General features: G+C 58.7%; 1 protein-coding gene across 11 annotated transcripts in view; it reads right to left on the bottom strand.

The window, feature by feature from the left end:
* AGAP1 (ArfGAP with GTPase domain, ankyrin repeat and PH domain 1) overlaps nt 1-18,022 on the bottom strand; it is a 479,134-nt gene that overhangs the window by 315,428 nt on the left and 145,684 nt on the right. For 5 of the 11 annotated variants that reach the window (XM_079132259.1, XM_079132267.1, XM_079132268.1 and 2 more), the window contains exons 2-3: nt 7,194-7,252; nt 2,297-2,384 (exon numbers count right to left, since the gene is read on the bottom strand). In XM_079132259.1, coding sequence (XP_078988385.1) covers nt 2,297-2,384; nt 7,194-7,252 — 147 coding nt within the window. Of the gene's footprint in view, nt 1-1,609; nt 1,622-2,277; nt 2,385-7,193; nt 7,253-18,022 lie in introns of all 11 variants that reach the window. The other 6 variants (XM_079132265.1, XM_079132264.1, XM_079132258.1 and 3 more) reach the window with 2 other exon arrangements.

Genomic DNA, 18,022 nt, shown 5'->3' with positions numbered 1-18,022 from the left:
TTAACTCCCTGGATAAGAACTGAAACCACTTTCCAGCTACAGACTCCTTACTGATGTGGAAGGTATGGCAAGACTGGGGAAATCAAGTTTGTCTCACTCTTTTCCTTCCCCAAAGCCAGTTCCAGCTCCCCACTGTCACTACTCATAGGCCACATAGACAGGAAGTGGAAGTCGTGTCCCTGTCTACTAGGAGAGGCCAAGACAGTAGCTGCCTGCCTGGTTCCAGACAGGAGCATGTGCCCAGCTCCAGGCACTCACCAGGGCTAAGTGGCTGCTAGGCATCTGTATTTCTACTTCCTTCAGCATCTGGAAGCCCTATGCCTCCATATGGGGGTGCACCTGGGTGTGGTGCTGCTCTCAGCACCCACAGAACCACCCCCAGACCCCAGGTCAAAAGGTAAATGGACAGACGGCCAGGGTAAGCTCCTGAGCGTAAGCAGAGATCACAGACGACCTCTCCCTGGATCCAGGAGCCCTCGGTGTGGGGCCCCAATGAGGAAGGGGACATCCCCTCACATGCTCCTACCCTTTAAAATAACATGTTCTAAAGCACAAGTGACACTGGGGAGTTCCAGTGGTGTGACAGGTGCCACCTGGAAATCAACAAACGGGGAGCTGTTGGTGACCACGTCAAGCCATGGGCTGGGGACAGTTTTCACTTCTGATGCACATTCAAAAGAAATGCCTCCTGTTTCTCAAAACACAAGGGCTCATTATGCAGTGCAAAGAAATCACAGCTGAACCCAAGTATGTTGGCACAAACTAAGTACCCTGAAGGAGAGGGGTGGGAGCAAGGACGGTGACCCAACATCAAGGCAGGGGCAGGCACCTGTGGCAACATGGCCTGGCTCTCCCTCTCCAGAGCAGGCGACTGCGGACATCTGAGCAAGGCCAGGGTGAGGTCAACAAGACCAGGGCGAACCCTGGACTTCCAGCCACCCAGACTGGAATCTGGAGAGCAAGGGGTGCTGCAGCAGCTTCCCTGCAAGTCCAGGGGGTCAGCTGCAGACCCTCAGCACCAACCGAGGGCCCAAGAAGTGGAAAGCCAAGGTGAAGGCTCTGCAGAGCTCTCCCTGGACACAGAGCAACAAGTAAAACCCCTGGGCCCCGGGAGCACCCAGCAACCAGCGGACGGGATGGGGCACCACCCGTTCTCACCTCCTGGCCTGCGCCTCCCGAGCACCTGCTCTCTCTCCTGGCTACCAAGTGTCTCCTCACGTGCTGCCACGCACCAGCCCTCGCTCCCAGCCTCTGACCTTCCCAGGCCCTCACTCTGCAGGGAGGGTTCAGGGAGGCCTTTCTGAGTGCCCACCACGAGGTGCTCCCAGCAGGACGGCCAGTCCTGCCCAAGGCCGCGGAGCTCCAGGCCAAGCCCCAGGGGAGCCCGGGATGAGTTGACGCTGGCACAGGCGTTACAGGGACATGTGACGCTACTGACGACTACTGCTCGCAACACAGCTAGGGACACAACAGGTGGAATGGCCAACTAGAGAGAAGGTGAGATGGAACCAACAGGACGGCACACAGGACGAGGGGCAGGGAACGCTACAGCACAGTCGGGCTCTCCGGCTCCCCACAAGACAAGCTGCGCGAGGAGACGTGCAGTTACCTGCATCCACATCTGCAAAGAACGGAACAGCCAGTGAGAAAAAGAAGGAACCAGAAATTCAGTGTCTCAGAGTTGGAGTCAAAAGGTTACAGGGAGAGAACACATAACCTAGGGAACTGCCTGCAGACTACACCCTGCCAGGCGCTACCGGGCTCCTGCACTGCCACTGTCATTTAAAGCCAAAAATAAAACGCGGACGTGCTGACTGAAAAAGCAAAACGTCCGAGGGCAAGAAAGAGCTGGCTCACGTGCGGAATGACCGCTGAGTGGCTAAAGGGAGAGACGGGCTCCAACGCCAGTGGGGCGATCTGGAAAACCCGGCTAGAAGAGCTGGCATTGGCGCTAAGCAGCATCCCGGTCAAAGTGTGCCTCGATTCGATATCCAGAGCGGACAAGTGTCCAACTGCCTTAGAGGAGGAACACTGGACCAAAGCTTCAAAGGACAGGACCACTAGACAGGAAGTACGCTCCGCAGCTCTTTGTGGTTCTACTGGACCGCTCTGAAGGCCAGAGGGAATGTAACTGGGACTACAACTCCTAGGGAGGAGGAGCACGCGGGAGGACTTGCACTGCTGGCTACGTTTCCTGACACCAGACATCAAAGCAGTGATTTAGAATATGCTAAAGAAAAACGTCAAGACCTAGCCTCTCTAAGGCCTGTAGCTGACCACCCGCCCACCGGCATACCTTCCGGAGACTCCTCCTGGACGTACGTGCCGGTCAGGTACCGGTGCACGAGGGCCGACTTGCCGCTGGCCAGGTTACCCACGATCCCCTGCAGCAAGACATGGACAACCGTTAGGGGTCATTAAATTAAGCGGCTCTATTTGGCATTCTATGAACAGGTCAAAACACACAGGGACCCAACACAATCACAACCAACGCTGGCTACACGGCCAGTGGTGGGCACAGCTGCCTGCTGGAGTTGGGGCTCTGCTAGGGATGCTCAGGGCCTGCTCCACCTCCATGGGGTCGGGTGTCCCCAGCGCGGGAACAACATTGGGCCTAGTGCTCCTCCAGGAAGTATGCTGCCTTCCTCAGGAACATGGACACAGCCCACCCGGTCACCCACTAGGTCCTGGGCCTCACCACACCAAGGAGGCCCAGGCAGAGGGGAGAGACCCAGGGGGCCCAGGGAGAGGGGAAGTGGTGGTGCGCAGGGTCACATGGGGTCCAGGTGAGGGGACAGGGTGCTGCGCAGGGTCACATGGGGTCCAGGTGAGGGGACAGGGTGGTGCGCAGAGTCACACGGGGGTCCGGGTGAGGGGACAGGGTGCTGCGCAGAGTCACACGGGGGTCCGGGTGAGGGGACAGGGTGCTGCGCAGTCACACGGGGGTCCAGGTGAGGGGACAGGGTGGTGCGCAGGGTCACATGGGGTCCAGGTGAGGGGACAGGGTGGTGCGCAGAGTCACACGGGGGTCCAGGTGAGGGGACAGGGTGGTGCACAGAGTCACATGGGGTCCGGGTGAGGGGACAGGGTGCTGCGCAGAGTCACATGGGGTCCGGGTGAGGGGACAGGGTGCTGCGCAGAGTCACACGGGGGTCCGGGTGAGGGGACAGGGTGCTGCGCAGAGTCACTCGGGGGTCCGGGTGAGGGGACAGGGTGGTGCGCAGGGTCACATGGGGTCCAGGTGAGGGGACAGGGTGCTGCGCAGAGTCACACGGGGGTCTGGGTGAGGGGACAGGGTGCTGCGCAGAGTCACACGGGGGTCCGGGTGAGGGGACAGGGTGCTGCGCAGAGTCACACGGGGAACCCAGGTGAAAGGCGACAGGGTGGCCTGCAGAATCAGGGATGGGTCTATCTGGCACACTCCATCCTGCAGGAATGAGCTTAGGACCATTTGGGGACAGGGATGAAGAGCAAGAGAGCCACAGGGGGCATGACTGGGGAGGCGAGGTAGGGCCCAAGGAGAAAGGCAGGAGCCGCTTCTAGGAGCACACGCCGAGGGAGGGGACAGAGCTGGCAGTGGCAGAGGTGGCGAGCTGTGTGCGCCAGATAAGCTAGGAGCTCCCTGGGGCCAGGTGACACGGGGCACTGTCCAGCAGTCACCTGGGAGGCCAGCCGCAGCTGCCCTTCAGAAACGGCCTCCCTGTAGGCACAGCAGGCCTGGGCTCGGTGGGTCTTGCAGGAAGCCCTCCTTCTTGCCCCCCACCTGAGCTGGAACCTTGTCCCCTCAGAAGCTGCCCATCAGCAGCCTGGTTCTTCTGCACCCCAATCTCCTGCTCCCCTCAAGAACCTCCTGTTCTTTAAGGACAACACCCTCGAGACGCCACCCTGACACAGGCCCCACTGGGCTCCCGCAGCCAGGCGCGGTCCCTGCCGTCACCCTGTCGGGCTCCACCTTCTCATTTCATCCAGCCACCGTGGGCATGGACTCGATGGCACAGGGAAGCTGACCGTGACGTCACCCACCTGCCCCGCATTCGATGCCCTCCAGGGCTCCACCGCAGCACCTACCGCAGGCTGCCTTCTGCCTACAACACCGATTCCACCAGCTCCTGCCCCGGTGCCACCGCCGGAGGGGGGCCCACTGAGCCCAGGAGCTCCTCGTGTGCACCCACCATGGACGCGGCAGGCAGTGCTGCCTGCCCGAGCCTCGGCCTTCCAGTCCCGAGGGGAGGCTGGCTGAGGGCCAGAGACACCAGCACATGGACGAAAGAGCGGAGCTGGCATGTGTGGCTGCAGGAGCTCTCAGACACCCGTGTCCATGCTCTCTGCCCACGCGTCAGGGTGGCCTTTCAAGAGCGCATGGCCTGCCTGGCCCTGCCCCACCCTTACAGCCCTCTAGCCTCTCGGCACCCACACCTAGCCTGGTAGGTCCTGCTCCTACTCACTGGTGGGCAGGCCGCTCGGGCCCCACCTCCCCCGAGAAAGCTGCCATCGTCTGAAAGCCTGGGTCCCTGAACTCCAGGTGCTGGTACTGGGAGGCAGGGCTGATGGGAGACACCGGGGTCTGGGCCTCCCAGACAAGACTGGGGTCCTCATTAAAGAACCCAGGGAGCCTGCCTGCTCCACCATGTGAGGACACAGCAAGATGACCTCACCCACAAACATGAACCCACCCGCCCTTGGTCCTGGACTTCCTCCTCCGGGGTGTGAACACCACTAGCTGATGGTGTTCTGCCCCAGCAGCAGAGGGAACTAGGCCCCAGCCGGTCCCTGGTGCTCCCTTGGTCCCCGTGCGGAACACCGTGGCCAAGTCCACACCACAGTTCCGGCTCCCCCAGCAGAGGGAGTGCCAGCCGCGCATCAGGGAAGCCTGTCGGCAGCACCCTGCACCCCACCCCCAACACAGTGCCCAGCCCACTGGCCCACGGTGGCCAACGCCAAGGAGAGGCTTCACACCAGGGCTCAGAGCTGGGCACGTGCGCAGACCCCACGTGGGCCGCCTCCCTCCAGCTGGCCGGAGCCTCCCTTCTACCTTGGGCCTCCGTAATTTGAGAATACCTACCTATTAATTATTCTTTTGCTCAAGGGCACCTGCTGCTTGTCAGCCTCATGCTGAGAAAATCCAAACCAGTATGCCACAGAATTAAATTTTTAATTAAGATTAGTTTCTCTTCCCTGAGGAAGAAAACACTCCAAGATCAGGCGTCATTCAGGCTGGGCCTTCTCTGCACAGCAACATCCCGTCCTCCCGAGAGCTCACGGGCAGCCCGCTCACCCCGGGAAGGGGACGCCCACCACCCCTGGGTGTGGGGGACAGTGCCTCCCTCGGTTCTCACGGCTGCGGGCATCTCACAGACTGCGGTGAGCATTATTTTAATTTGATACACTGGGTGAACGGAATGTTCGTCAGGGACACAGGGTGCATGGCCCCAGCCCCTGGATGTCAAAGGGGAGGAGGGATTAAGCCCATCTGGATGAAGGGGCTTTGTGGGGAACAGCAAGGTGCCCGTGGATGGCAGCGCTGTGCCCGGGATGCAGCAGCGCCGAGACCCTAACCCTGCACGTCTTGCTCCAGCCTCCCTACCAGCAGGAAGGAGAGGCGCGGGGTCTCTGAACTGCTTGCCTAGCGCCCCACACTTACCAGCTACACGTGGAATTGCTGAAAAGGAAACAGCAGTTTTAGCAAAAGTCCCCGTTGGGAATTCAAGGAAAATAGAAACAGGAATGGCAAGCTGCCCATGGAGGCCCTCTGCAGCCAGACGTCCCCGCCCCGCCCAGTGGGCATGAGGCCTGCACCGCCTGGCACTGAGCCACCGCCCCGAAGCAACTAGTCATGGATGATTTGACTAGGACACAACCCCAGAAAGCCTGAGGCGTGGTACCACCACCCTGAAGAGGCAGCAGACACTGAACCGTGTTCTCTGGCGGATTCTCAGACTTGCTGCAAAACACGGCGTCAATAGTCCATGGGAGGCCTGCTATTACGTCACCTCGCGGCTGTGCCTGAGAAGCAGGGTTCCTCAGGCACTGACCTAACGGCCACCTGTCCCGGGGCACTGCACACAGGCAGGAAACAATGGCAGCCTGTGGGCACAGAGTGGCCACACAACAAAGGGGGCTTCAGAGGCCGAGCTGCCCGGCCTGCGACCATGAGCTGGCAACCCTGCCGGGGTCCCCACATCCATGCACACTTCAGGGGCGAGCACCCCTCCTCAGGCCGCTGAACTGTACTCATCGTGAGATGGTGACGACCCCCAGTGAGCTCACGCCAGCCTGCTGAACTTCCTTTGGGGAGTGAGCTCCCCTGGATGCCCTTCAGTGCAGTCGCCTCCTGTATCCGAGCACTGGACTGCACAAAACCACAGGCTTTGGCGACACCAGCAGAAGACAGGCGTTTCGGTAGCAAGCATCCCCGATGTCGGGAACCTGCACCACCTTTAACCATCAGGACAGGGCCAGGAAACCCTTCCAACTGACGACCTCCACAGACACACAGCTGCTTCAACCAAATAAGCCAAGCCTAAACGAGCTCCTCAACCACGTTTCCATCCTCAAAGGCCCCGGGGTGGAGGCTGCCTCCACAGGCAGGCACAGAAGATTCCACCGGGCACTGCTAGGCAGAGGCAGCAATCCCCACAGCGAACCCCAGCTCCCCCACTTGTGCAGGGCAGCCCCCAGGCCAGCTCTGCTCACCCCCAGCCTCGGTTTCCTCACACGCGAGACAGAGAGAACAATAGGGTCTCCCATGTTGTCTCGGAACTGAAAGCAACAACCACGTACACCACCGGGAACGGGCCAAGTGAACGTGTCGTCACGGCGACACACCACCTCTGGCTGCTTTAACAGGGCAGATCTGAAACTGGTCAGTCCCTTTGGCCCTGTTTTGGTCTCAAACAGGACGGAGCCAGGGCCTCGTGCACGTTGAGTGAGCCCTCCACCACTGAGGTGCACCCCAGCCCTGGCACGTCTTCTCAAAAAGCTGCTCATGACAACATCGCCACCCTGTGTCACTCACTGGACAGGCGTCTCTGGAAGGTCCTCTGTAGGACCAACGCTGTGCTGGGGACAGTTAGAACACACAAGGGGTCCCGGTCCTGCGCAAGGTTTGAGTGGGCTCACGCCCTGCCTCTCGGGCCCTCCCACACCCACGGACTTCTGGGAATAAACCACTGAAGCCAGAAGGGGCCACTCACCACTTTGAGCTCTGGCACCGACCGGCTCAGTGTCCACTCCTGGCTGTTCACGAAGGCATCTGCAAGAGAGGACAGAGCAAAGTCAGGCTGCAGCTCCCTCCCGTGCGCCTGGGTGACCTGGCACGCCAGCTTCCCCAGCGGGACGTGAGGGGCTGCAGACCAGCCCTCCACGATACTCCCACCCTGGAAGCCACGGCCTGCCCACACTCACACAGCTCGGCCAGTCGTCAGCGGGCGCCCCACCAGCCCGCAGCTGCGGAGGGCCTCAAGCGTGGGGCGTCTGCGACTGGCCTGCATCAGGCAACTTGGGTTTTAGTCTTTCTACTAAAACGGTCGATTTTCTGGGACCCTTCAGGGAGGCTGGTCAGAGTGTGAAAGCCTAAACGCTGCAGAAAGGCGACACTCCGGGGCTTAGAAGACTCTGTGCCAGCACAGGACAGTTCACAAGTGTCAGAAGACGAGGGTGCCTGGCCGGGGGGGCTCTTTGCAGTGGTGCTTGCCCCCTACCCTGGCAGCTCACTCGGGTAACCTCACCTGGCTCGCCCAATACAGATGACCCTCACCCTCTACTGACCAGTACCATGGTAAACGTGACCCCACGGTCACACCCACGCTGCGGTTCCCTGGGCCATGCGCAGTGGGGAGGTGGCAGCAGGGTACAATCCATCTTTCAGTGGGACTCACTCTCCACACGCCTTCCCTAATGCTGGGACTTGTCCTGCGCTGTCCAAAAAGAAGTCAAGTCCCTCACAGAATGCCTCAAGGTCAAGAAAAGCCATCCCTTTCAATCAGATGCGCAATGCACAGAGGGGGTGGTGTGCTGGAGGCAATCGGTCCACCTGGCCTGGTGGTCCCATTGCAGGTATGACAGAGAGAGAAAGGCAGTGTCAGCCTGCCCAGGCAGGCCAGCAAAGTGAGGAGGGTGACCACACCACAGACCAGATGCCACTGCCCCCAGTGCTGAGGAGGCGGGATGTCCACTGGAGGGAGACCCCTGCTCGTGGGAGGAACCCTGGAGAAGACACCAGGCTGACAGGGAAGACCAATGACCGTCAAGGTCACTGAGCTGCAAGGCTGAGCTCAACAGCAGAGACGTGGGATGTGGGCAATGGAGCTCCTGTCCAGCAGGCAGTGGTGGGTGGGCAGAGGCCTGCGAGGAAGCAGGAGAGATGGGGTGCCTGGGAGGCGGACCTGTCCCACCACTGCCTTCGAGATGTCCAGTCCACTCTCCCCCATGGGAGGAGACAGATGGGGGCTGACGGGGAGAGGGTGCCGGCTCAGTTCTGTCTCCAACACCCACTCTGTGGCCGGCCACCACCACCTATTAGGTGGCTCGCCTGTGACACATCAAGTGTGGACCACGACAGTGCAGGCCTGGCCTCCCGGGGAGATGGTGACCAACACTGTTACTCCAGGCATGGCCGAGTAGGCCGCAAAACCTACTACCTGCCATCAATCACCTCTCAGGGAAACGGGAATATGGCCTCGGAAAACCTGCAAGGCGGTTCTGGTGGTGCAGGGAGATGGAAGAAAAATGCCAAGGACTCACCCAACGCACACACATACCAAGTGTCCAGAGAGTCACCCTGCAGCTATGCTTCTAAAAAACCTCAACAACGGTCAGTGAGCCTGGACATATTCTCATGATGGAACACTAACTACGCAGGACAAAAAAGCCTGAGGCCGCAGCATACTGAGGGGGGGCAGCCCCATAACCTCCAGGTTCCACCAGGTGGAAGAGTAGGATGCAGTCCAGAGACACAGTCTCATCAGCGACGAAGTACCTGCATGCGTGTGTGCGTGTGTGCACACAATACGCGTCTGATGTGGCTGAAAATACTACTGGTAAGATTAAAAACAGTTGCTGATTTAGGTCAGAGAACTGGTGGCTGAGGAACCAGAGGAACGAGGCGACCTTCACCATCACCTTTTGGTAATCTAGATTTTTACACCATTTGGCATAAGACGTTAAACCAAAGCCAGGCGATGTGGCCTGCAATCCCAGCTACTCAGGAGGCTCAGGCAGGAGGATCTCAAGTTTGAGGCTGACCAGGGCAACTCAGCAAGACCCTGACTTAAAAATTTTGAAAAGGGCTGGGGACATAGTTCAGTGGTAGAGCACCCCTGGGTTCAATCCCTACTACAAAAAGAAAAAAATGTATATGATTTTAAATATGAATCTTAACAGAACAAAGAGGATAAAGTGTGAATTTAAAGAGCTCACTCCATTAGTGCACTGCTGATTTTTAAACATGTACCACATGATTAAATTTATCACAACAAACATTAAATATTCATTATAAATGAAGCAGGGCTCCACTAAACAAAGACATGTGATTATATAAATATTGGAACATTGTGTGGCAAGCTTTTACTTGCAAATTTATCCCCACTTGAATGGAGTGTTTTCTTTGTGGCAACTAGATTAATAAAATGAATGCTTAACTGCACCCCCAAAGCCCTCACTCACCTTCCAGTAAAATGCCCTTATTTTAAACAACTTGCCTGGCCTCCATCACACCCCAGCAGAAGGAGCAGAAGGTCTGGAGGAAGCCCTGCACACCGAGACTTCCTCTCCCTACTCCTGTGGGCACACTTTGCGGCTGGGGTCCCAGGACGCAGGAGGCGCAGCCTGACCCAGAGACTCACTGCGTGGGATGGGCAGCAGGTCAGGACCAGGCTAGCTGCCCTACCTCACTGAACCCCAAGGAGCAGCCGCAGAAAACACCCTTCAGAAACACGCCTGGGTGTGCCTGTGCATGCATGCACTGTCTGCCCACGCGTGCGTCCCCAGTTGGCCAGACCCCAAAGTCACAGAAGCCCTGTTTTCAAAAGAGACCACCAATTCTGGTGTCCCATCAATTCTCCCACTGGGAGGGCAACATGAAGGAAGCGGTTCCAGGGACTGGACTAGATTTTAACACAGCTCCACTGGGTCACTCCTCAGGGCCAGCTCATGGCTGACCAGCATCCTCGTCAGCACAGGGCTGGAGCGCTGCCTCTGCTACGTTACCCAGCCATTCTGGGCTAGGGCACTCACTCCCCAGCAGAGCTGGCTCCCCTCCTCTCCCCGAGAACGTGAGCAGCGCGCAGCCACAGCAGAACAACTTTATGTCCTCTTGTGCCTTGTCACCCCAGCCCAAGACCCACTTGTCCTGTGTAGCTCCAGGGACCACAAATACAAGTTCCACTCAAAACTCATGAAATCATACACGACGGCAAGAAGAGGACCTGGAATCGTAGTGAATTGTTAAGAAGAACACATTATCTCGGGGACTGGGGCTCTTCTTTGAAAACCTTAAATTTCACAAGAATTTAAAAAAAAAAAAAAAACCTGTTCTTTTTAGTAACCTGGAAGTGAGGGAACATTTATTTTTACTTTAAAGCATTCGTAAGTCCCAAAATAGAAAACAATGAAGAAAGCAAGCGTGACCACATAGGCAGGAGCCGGGCAGGCGGGGGAGAGCCGGCTCCCGGCTGCATCACAGCTGTGCCAAGAAGGAACGGACGTGCATGAAGAACGAGGGGCCCACAGGGTGCAGTGGGAAGGGCCGCTCACAGTGCTGTTAGCGCCTAGCACGGGCGACGTCCAAGTGCAAGACTCCAGACACTGGCCGGCACAGGTTCAATGGCATGATTTAATGTGATCGGAAAATCCTTCAGTGTCTTCCATAAACGGGGGAAGACACAGACCCTTGGCACACCGGATGCGCTTCAGACTTCCCTGGAAACCCGGGTTGCTTTTCAGGGTCCCCACAGATTCACAAATAAACTGGTTGCCGATCCCCACATCTCAAGGCCTTCTCAGTGCAAGGTGACAAACGCCAGGCCACCGACATGCCACTGTGCCCACCCCTGCTGAGGCAGCCACACCATGGCTGTGATCCCAAGCATCTGTCCAGAGCCCTGAGGGGACGCAGGACCCTTCCCGACACTGCCGGTGCGAGGCACAACGCTGCGGCCCGGGGGCTCTGGGGCACACAGGAATCAGCTTCTTAGAGAACACTGGCTCCTTCCCACGCTTTGCTTCCCCAAACCCCTCGCAGCAGAACGACAGTCCTCTGGAGGCAAGAATGGCCCAGGGGCTCAAGTCTGAGCAGAAGGAAAGCAGGAAACATGGGGATCCAAGAGCCAGGGTGGGAAGAGGGCAATTTCCCACCTTCCTAAAATGTCAGAACAGAGGCCTCAGCTGAGGGAAGGGAGCAGGGACCGCGGACACCCGGGAGCGCCGGGCTGTCTTGACTCCACGTTTCCTTCAGAAGCATGAGGGCTCTGAGAGCAGAGGTCACTTCAGAATATTCTACTCAGAAACGATTCCCCTTCTATCCTGGAGCCCACACCCTCCTTCCATCCAATCACTCCTCTGTTACCACCCAGGCAAGAACCGGTTCTGTGGGCATCTTCCAGTGCAGGTGTGGTCCACAGGCAGGGAGACTGCAGCAGGGTGCTGTGGCCCCGACCGCTGCAGACAGGGCACAAGCATCTTCAGGGGTGCAGGTGAACCGGGCAACTCCAGGGGCTGTGGCCCACCGCAGGTGCCCAGAACCGTGGGGCAGGCCTCGGGAACGCCCGCTGCTGCTCCCTGGGCACCGCGGGCCAAGCACACCTTCCTGCTGCCTCACTGCCCGCGGGCTCACCTCCAGCCTTGATCCCCAAGCCTCATGGCATGGGAGGCAGACCACCAGTGCAAGGTGCGGGTGTACGGTCCCCACCAAACCACACCTAACCAGTCACGGGAAGGGAAGGGCATGTGCCGCCCATGCAGGTGAAGCACCAGGACGCTGCTTCCCGGTTGCTGCTGTGAACAGGGGTGACCCCTCTGGGGCTGATAGCTTTGTTGTGGGCATTACAGAGCTCTGAACAGTAACTCTGGGCCAGGACCTGCTCCGGGGGTTTGAAGAGAGGGGAGGGGCTGCTGGAGGTCCCCTGGACACCAGCCCAAGGGTGCCACTGAGCAGGTCCTCGTTCCCACGCCTGGCAAGCAGGAACACATGGAGGAGCAGTGGGTGGGCAGACGTCCAAGCTGGAGTCCTTCCTCCCCCTCACCTGCCCTGTTCCTCTCCTGGAGCCCACAGTGACCCAGCAGGACTACAGGCCAGTCACAGGGGACTCGCCTTCCACCCCTCTGCCTCCAGGGGCTTGTGGGAAACACTTCACAGGGTTGTAAGACACGGGGCTGCCTCTCAGGCTACACTCCGAGAGCGCGGCTTGGGGAGCGGCCTTGCGGGGCCGGAGTTGGACAACCCGAAAGAGCACAGACAGTTCTCACACTGAGGGGCACGTCAGCCACTGTAAGACCACTGAACCAGCTGACTCATGCACAGGGCCCACCCCTGGAGGGTCAGCAGCGACAGCTGGGGAGAGTTATGGGTAACAAGCACAGGAACGCCGACACCTTACAGCAAGGCCAGACTCCTAAATCCTTGAAGACTTATAACTTTAAAAGAATTTAAGGATTTTTAAAAACACGTTAGAGTGAAACTACCGAGTCCTGAAAACAATGTTCACGTGAGGGCCTCTGGTTCAAGGTTGGGGGTCAGAAATGGCCCAGGGAAAAGAAAGTCAATGGGTTAAATTCACAGGGGTTTTCCTGAGATGGAACAGTGAAGAGTCAGGGATCGGGGAGGCTGGGGCAGGAGGATCACAAGATCAAGGCCAGCCTTAGCAACTCATGAGACCCTGTCTCACGAATGGGGGGTGGGGAGGCTAGGGGTACAGCTCAGTGGTGGAGCACCTCTGGGTTCAATCCTAGTGCCACACACACACACACAGTGTGGATGGCCGTGTGCTGGACTGACACATCAACAGAACAAGTCAAAGGCAGTTTCCCCCAGCAGGGCTGGGCTGTAGCTCAGGGCAGAGAGCTCGCTCTGTGTTTGACCCCCAGCAATGCTGGGGAGAGGAAGGAGGTCTTTTCTAGCAGCATCCCGGATACCGGTGGGATGCACGGGCCTGTATCTTCCCCCGAGTTAAGTTCGCTTGTCGATATAAACGCGGGAGGAAAAAGATTCACAGGCCGAATCCTGCCGGTCATGAGCTGGGTATGCCCGGCTATGTCAGCTTTCGTTCCAAGAAGAATCGTAAAGACAGTGAGATTTCTTAATTCATGATGCGATTAATGTTTAATAATAAGGGATGGCTTGACAATAGATGAAAATGAACCCAGAAGATTCCTACAGAAAGAGCAATCCGAATTAACGCGTTCCCTGCTGCCCAGGATTGAGCACAGAGACTGAGAATCTGGCAGGGACGAAGGGACGGAGGCAGAACCGCAGATGGGGCCCATGGTCACTGGTGTCAGGCACCAGGGCAGCAGGCACAGTGACCACCGCCGTCCATCACACACAGGGAAACATCAGTTCACCTGGCACATCAGGAGGCGGTGGGGGGACAGGTGCTCCAGTGTGGGAGCTGCTTCTGCAGCCCTGGGGAGGGCAATATGAGACAGGTAACGGGCAAACGGCACTCCTGGGGCTTGCTCAAATCCACGCACATGTCCGGGGCCACTCCAAGCACTGTTGGTCTCCGGGCCTCCATCGCTCTTTTGTAAACCCAGAGGCCCGCCTCCGGTCCCTCCCAGCTCTCCCAGGCTACAGCTACTCTTCAGTGAAGAGTACACTTCCTTGCACACCCCAAGTGGCTGGTGGCAGGGCAGTCACAGCTTGCAGAGTTTATGGGCCAGCACTGGCCAAAGGCAGAGTTCAGGGAACCTGCAGGCTCCATGTGCCCTATACCAGCCTTGGGCTAAAGTCACCCAAATCAGAGTGAAACAAAGCCAGGATGCTCCTCTTCATGGAGTGGGAAAGGGCTCACCGAGAGCCAGCAGGAGTGACTCCTTCCCCCACAGTAAGTCTGCAGCCCAGGCACAGGAGAGGGCCACTGGCTTCATCTTGCCTGTCAGGTAGAAATGCCGCTGTCCTCCCAGGCGGAAGCCCCGCCCAGCAACTGCTGAGCACCACATGGTCAAGATCCCGAGGCACAGGTGAGTGCAGAAGCCTAGACCCACCTGCGACCTTCCTAGGGGAAGGTCCCCAGGGCACTCCATGCTCTGTGGCTCTTGGGTCCCCATTACTATTATCTGAGCAACTAAATGTCACAGAAATGGACTGAAAATTCAAGAACAAAACCATGGTGTGGGCTCCTGAGAGGGCAGGGCCCATCCCCACACCCAGCCAGCTGGCCCAGAGGGACCGCTGGCCTTCCACTGGTCTCAGTGCAGAGGTCTCAGTGCCCACTTTGAGTCACTGTGACCAGACACCCGACCAAACGAGCTGGAGCAGGAGGTTCACTTTCTGACTCAGGGTCTCAGAGGTCTCAGTCGATGGCTGGTGGGCTCCACTGCTGGGCCTGAGCTGAGGCCGGGCAGAAGGGCACGGCCAAGGCAAGCAGAGAGGAGAGGGCCAGGGACAACACCCCCAGCCCATGACCTACTTCTCCCAACCACGCACCACCTGCGGACAGTTCCCACTGCCTCCCAGTAGCCCATTCAAATTATTGATCCATTATATGGATCAATCCATCAATGGATCAGCCCATGATGAGATCAGAGCTTCCAGGATCCAGGCACTTCCCAGAAGTCCTGCCTCTGGACACTGCGGCTCTGTTGTCAAGCCCTCCAACATGTGAGCTCGGGGACATTCCAGATCCAAACCAGAACAGGAATCAAACTTGAGCTCTGCCGCAGAAGGACTGACCACCATCACAAACACCACTGCCATCTGCCCTGACAATCCGCAGTACACGCCTCGCCTGCCCCGTGGGAAGAGGAGTCGCTGTCACCATGCTCAGCTCCCTGCTCCAACGCTCCTACACACAGGCACACGTGCACACCCGATTCTCTGTACCACCTGCTGCTCTTATAAGCAGCCTCTTGCCTCGCTCACCCAGCCAGGCATCCTGGCTGCACCTGCCAGGCCCTGAAGAGCTCTGCCGTGACAATCACGACCTGGGTGTAGACCTCGCCCCGGCAAAGTACTACGCCCTGAACAAAACCCAGCTCTTGCCGAAGGAGCTCCCTGATAAATTAAGCGTACTACACCGAGCACGAAAACTGGGTCACAGACCACGTGGAATCTGCACTCCTGTCCATTGGGCAAGTGCTGATTCACTAACTAGATGGCAGAAAGCAATGGCAGGGAAGCTGGCAGCACCGGCCACAGTGGCCGTCTCGGAGGGCCGGGGCGCTGGGGGCTCTCTTTACCATGTTCCTCCCTGTTTTGATTCTTTACCCAGGAGCATCTAACACTTTCACAACACGAAAGGCAGTCAAGGCACCGCACAGACAGAAACGGCCTCCTTCTGCACCTAGAGCTGGAGAGCAGCCAGGTGGCCTGCCCGGTGACAGGGCTGCAAGCCCCTGGGCCCGCGGGGGCGGCCTCACCCGACACTGAAAGCGCCATTACGGAGGGAACGCCAGGGCAAGGTCCCCGTTGCCTCTCCTCGTTTACCACACCACGAATGCCCAAGATTCTCACCTTGTTCAGAATTACAAGGTCACTCTCACTGAAAAATAACCAACATAGAATTTCCTCGATACAGACGCGCCCAGCAGCATGGAGGCACCCCCGTCCCCCGCCCCCACCAGCCTGGGTGCCCCAGGCCCATCAGGCCAGCCACAGCAGGTCCTTTCTGCTCCTGCCACTCAGGGCAGAGGGGAAGAAGAAGGTGGGCCGCGCCCCTGGGTCCACTTCACCTCTGGCAATGTCCCCAGGAGACGTGCTTCCCTTCTCACACCTCACTTCCCAGGGGGAAGAGGCGCATCCCATGTCTAGGCCCAGTCAAGGTGAGATGGCCAGTGGCGGCATGTGGTGTCCCCCAGGCCCCGGGGAGGTGCTGAGCAGGACGGAGGGGCAAGTGACCTCGGGAAGCAGCTGCCCCAGAGGAGCTCCCTTCCTGTACTCTTGTGCCCCACCCCTTTCTCTGAACCTAGGACAAGTGGCGGTTAACCCTGCAGTTTCCAAAATCAGGTGGGGATCTCTGCTGCTTTTTATGCACCATCCATGACAGGCTTGGTGAGACCAGCGGACCCTGAAGCTGCCATGTTTTCCAACTGGGAAATCCTCTAGCTACTAGGGCCACCTCATAGGACCTGCATTCACGCCAGAGGAATCGAGCGCATGGGTGGCAAATGCGCTTCCTGAGGGAGTAAGGTGTATGGTGGTCGATCCACGGTCCACTCTTCCTTAACATCTACACCTCGCACTGGAAGGGCAAGCACCACAACTTCCCACGCTCCGTCAACGCCATCACGGCGGCCATCGGCCCAGCCCATCCTGTGGGCTGAAGCCCCTGGAGCCTGTCTGAGGGGGTGATGCTGTTCCACTCCAGCCTGAGCCCCCTCTTGGCCAGAACTTGGTGGTGCCTGAGAACAAGACCCCTGGAGGGCACAGCAGGTCTGACCGCAGGCTAAGAGCAGGTAAAAGGCCTCGGCCCCTCACCTCAACTGACAACTCCAAGCCACCCTGGTTCCTGGGTCCCTTCCCACTCGCCCAGAGTTGCGACTGGGGTGGGGACTGCAGGACTGCACTGTCGCCCAACCTACGTGACCTAACCCACATGTGGGGTCATGGACAGTCCTCAGGAAGCATCCTGCACACTGCCCTCCTTCCCAGCTGCTTCCTGCGGGGCTGAGCCCCCAGCAGCCCTCCCTGAGGTAACGGCTGCAGAGTGCTCCAGAGTCCCCACCAGGAAGACTCCTAGGCCAGGAGACCCATGCAGCCCACCCAGTCAGCATCTGAGCCTGACATGCCACAGACCATGCAGGGCCCACAGGTCCCAAAGCCTCTGCCACTCCAAGTACCTGCCTGCTCCACGGACGCCCCAAGCCACAGCTGGGGCTCCAGCCCACCAGCCCTTCATTCCCTGAGTGTTTCTGGAGCCTGGCACCGCACCCCACACTAGTGGGACGTCCAGAGCAGCACAAGCCCGCACCAAACCACTGTGCTTTGAGCAGTGCTGGGCTAGAGCTACGTGACCCCAGACGCACTGAACCCCACGCAGGAAACAAGGGACAGTGCGCTGCTGACAGCTAGAAGCTGGACCTGGGGAAGGCGCGGGCGGGCAGCAGAGGGTGGCTGAGGCAGGGAAGGGCCGTCCAGGAGGGAGCTGAGGGGTGGGCAGGATGAAGTGGGGGCCTGGACTGGAAGAGTCGGCTTTAGTCGAAGGGCAGTGGGGATCGCCTGGTGGCTCTGAAAGGTGGGACAGTCATACCTTCTGGCTGGCGTGGAAGGAACCCCTGCTCTCCAAGCAAGAGAGGCTGTAAGGCGGACCTGGGTCACGGAGGGCTGGGAGGAGGAGAGTGGGAAGGTGCAGACAGACACAGGAGGCGGCGCACCACGGAACTGCGCCAGGACCAAGGGGGCAGAGGCCAGTCACCCATGTGCACAGGGCGGGTGTGTTCTGCTATAGGGGCAGGCCAGAGGGTGTGCCTGTATGGAGACCCTGGGCAGCTGGGGACAGGCCGCCACTCGGCGTGTCTGCCAGGGAACCCTCGGTTTGGGCTTTGAACACATAAAACAAAGAGCCTCTCGGTGGACGTTCAAAATCCCAAACTCCATGCGCACCCTCGAGCCTAAGCTGGTTCTGTTTCCAGACTCACTTCCTTTCTAAGCTTGATGACTTCTGGCCATCCCACCCCCTGAAAGCCCCCCAGGTAACCAGCAGTGGGAGCAGGAGCTGCCACGGGGGGCTGGCTGCCGTGAAGAGCCCCAGGACACACTGCAAGTCCGTGTCCACCAGGAGACCGTCTCCCTGCCTTGCCTGTCCAGCCACTGTCCCTAAGCTCACACCTATCCAGTGCTTCTTCCCGGTGGAGTAGGGTGGAGGAGCCC

The sequence above is a fragment of the Sciurus vulgaris genome (genome assembly GCF_902686455.1).
Source record: "Sciurus vulgaris genome assembly, chromosome: 3".
NCBI lineage: Eukaryota > Metazoa > Chordata > Mammalia > Rodentia > Sciuridae > Sciurus > Sciurus vulgaris.
The sequence above is the reverse complement of the archived record's forward strand: the minus strand, read 5'-3'. Positions and strand labels throughout refer to the sequence as shown.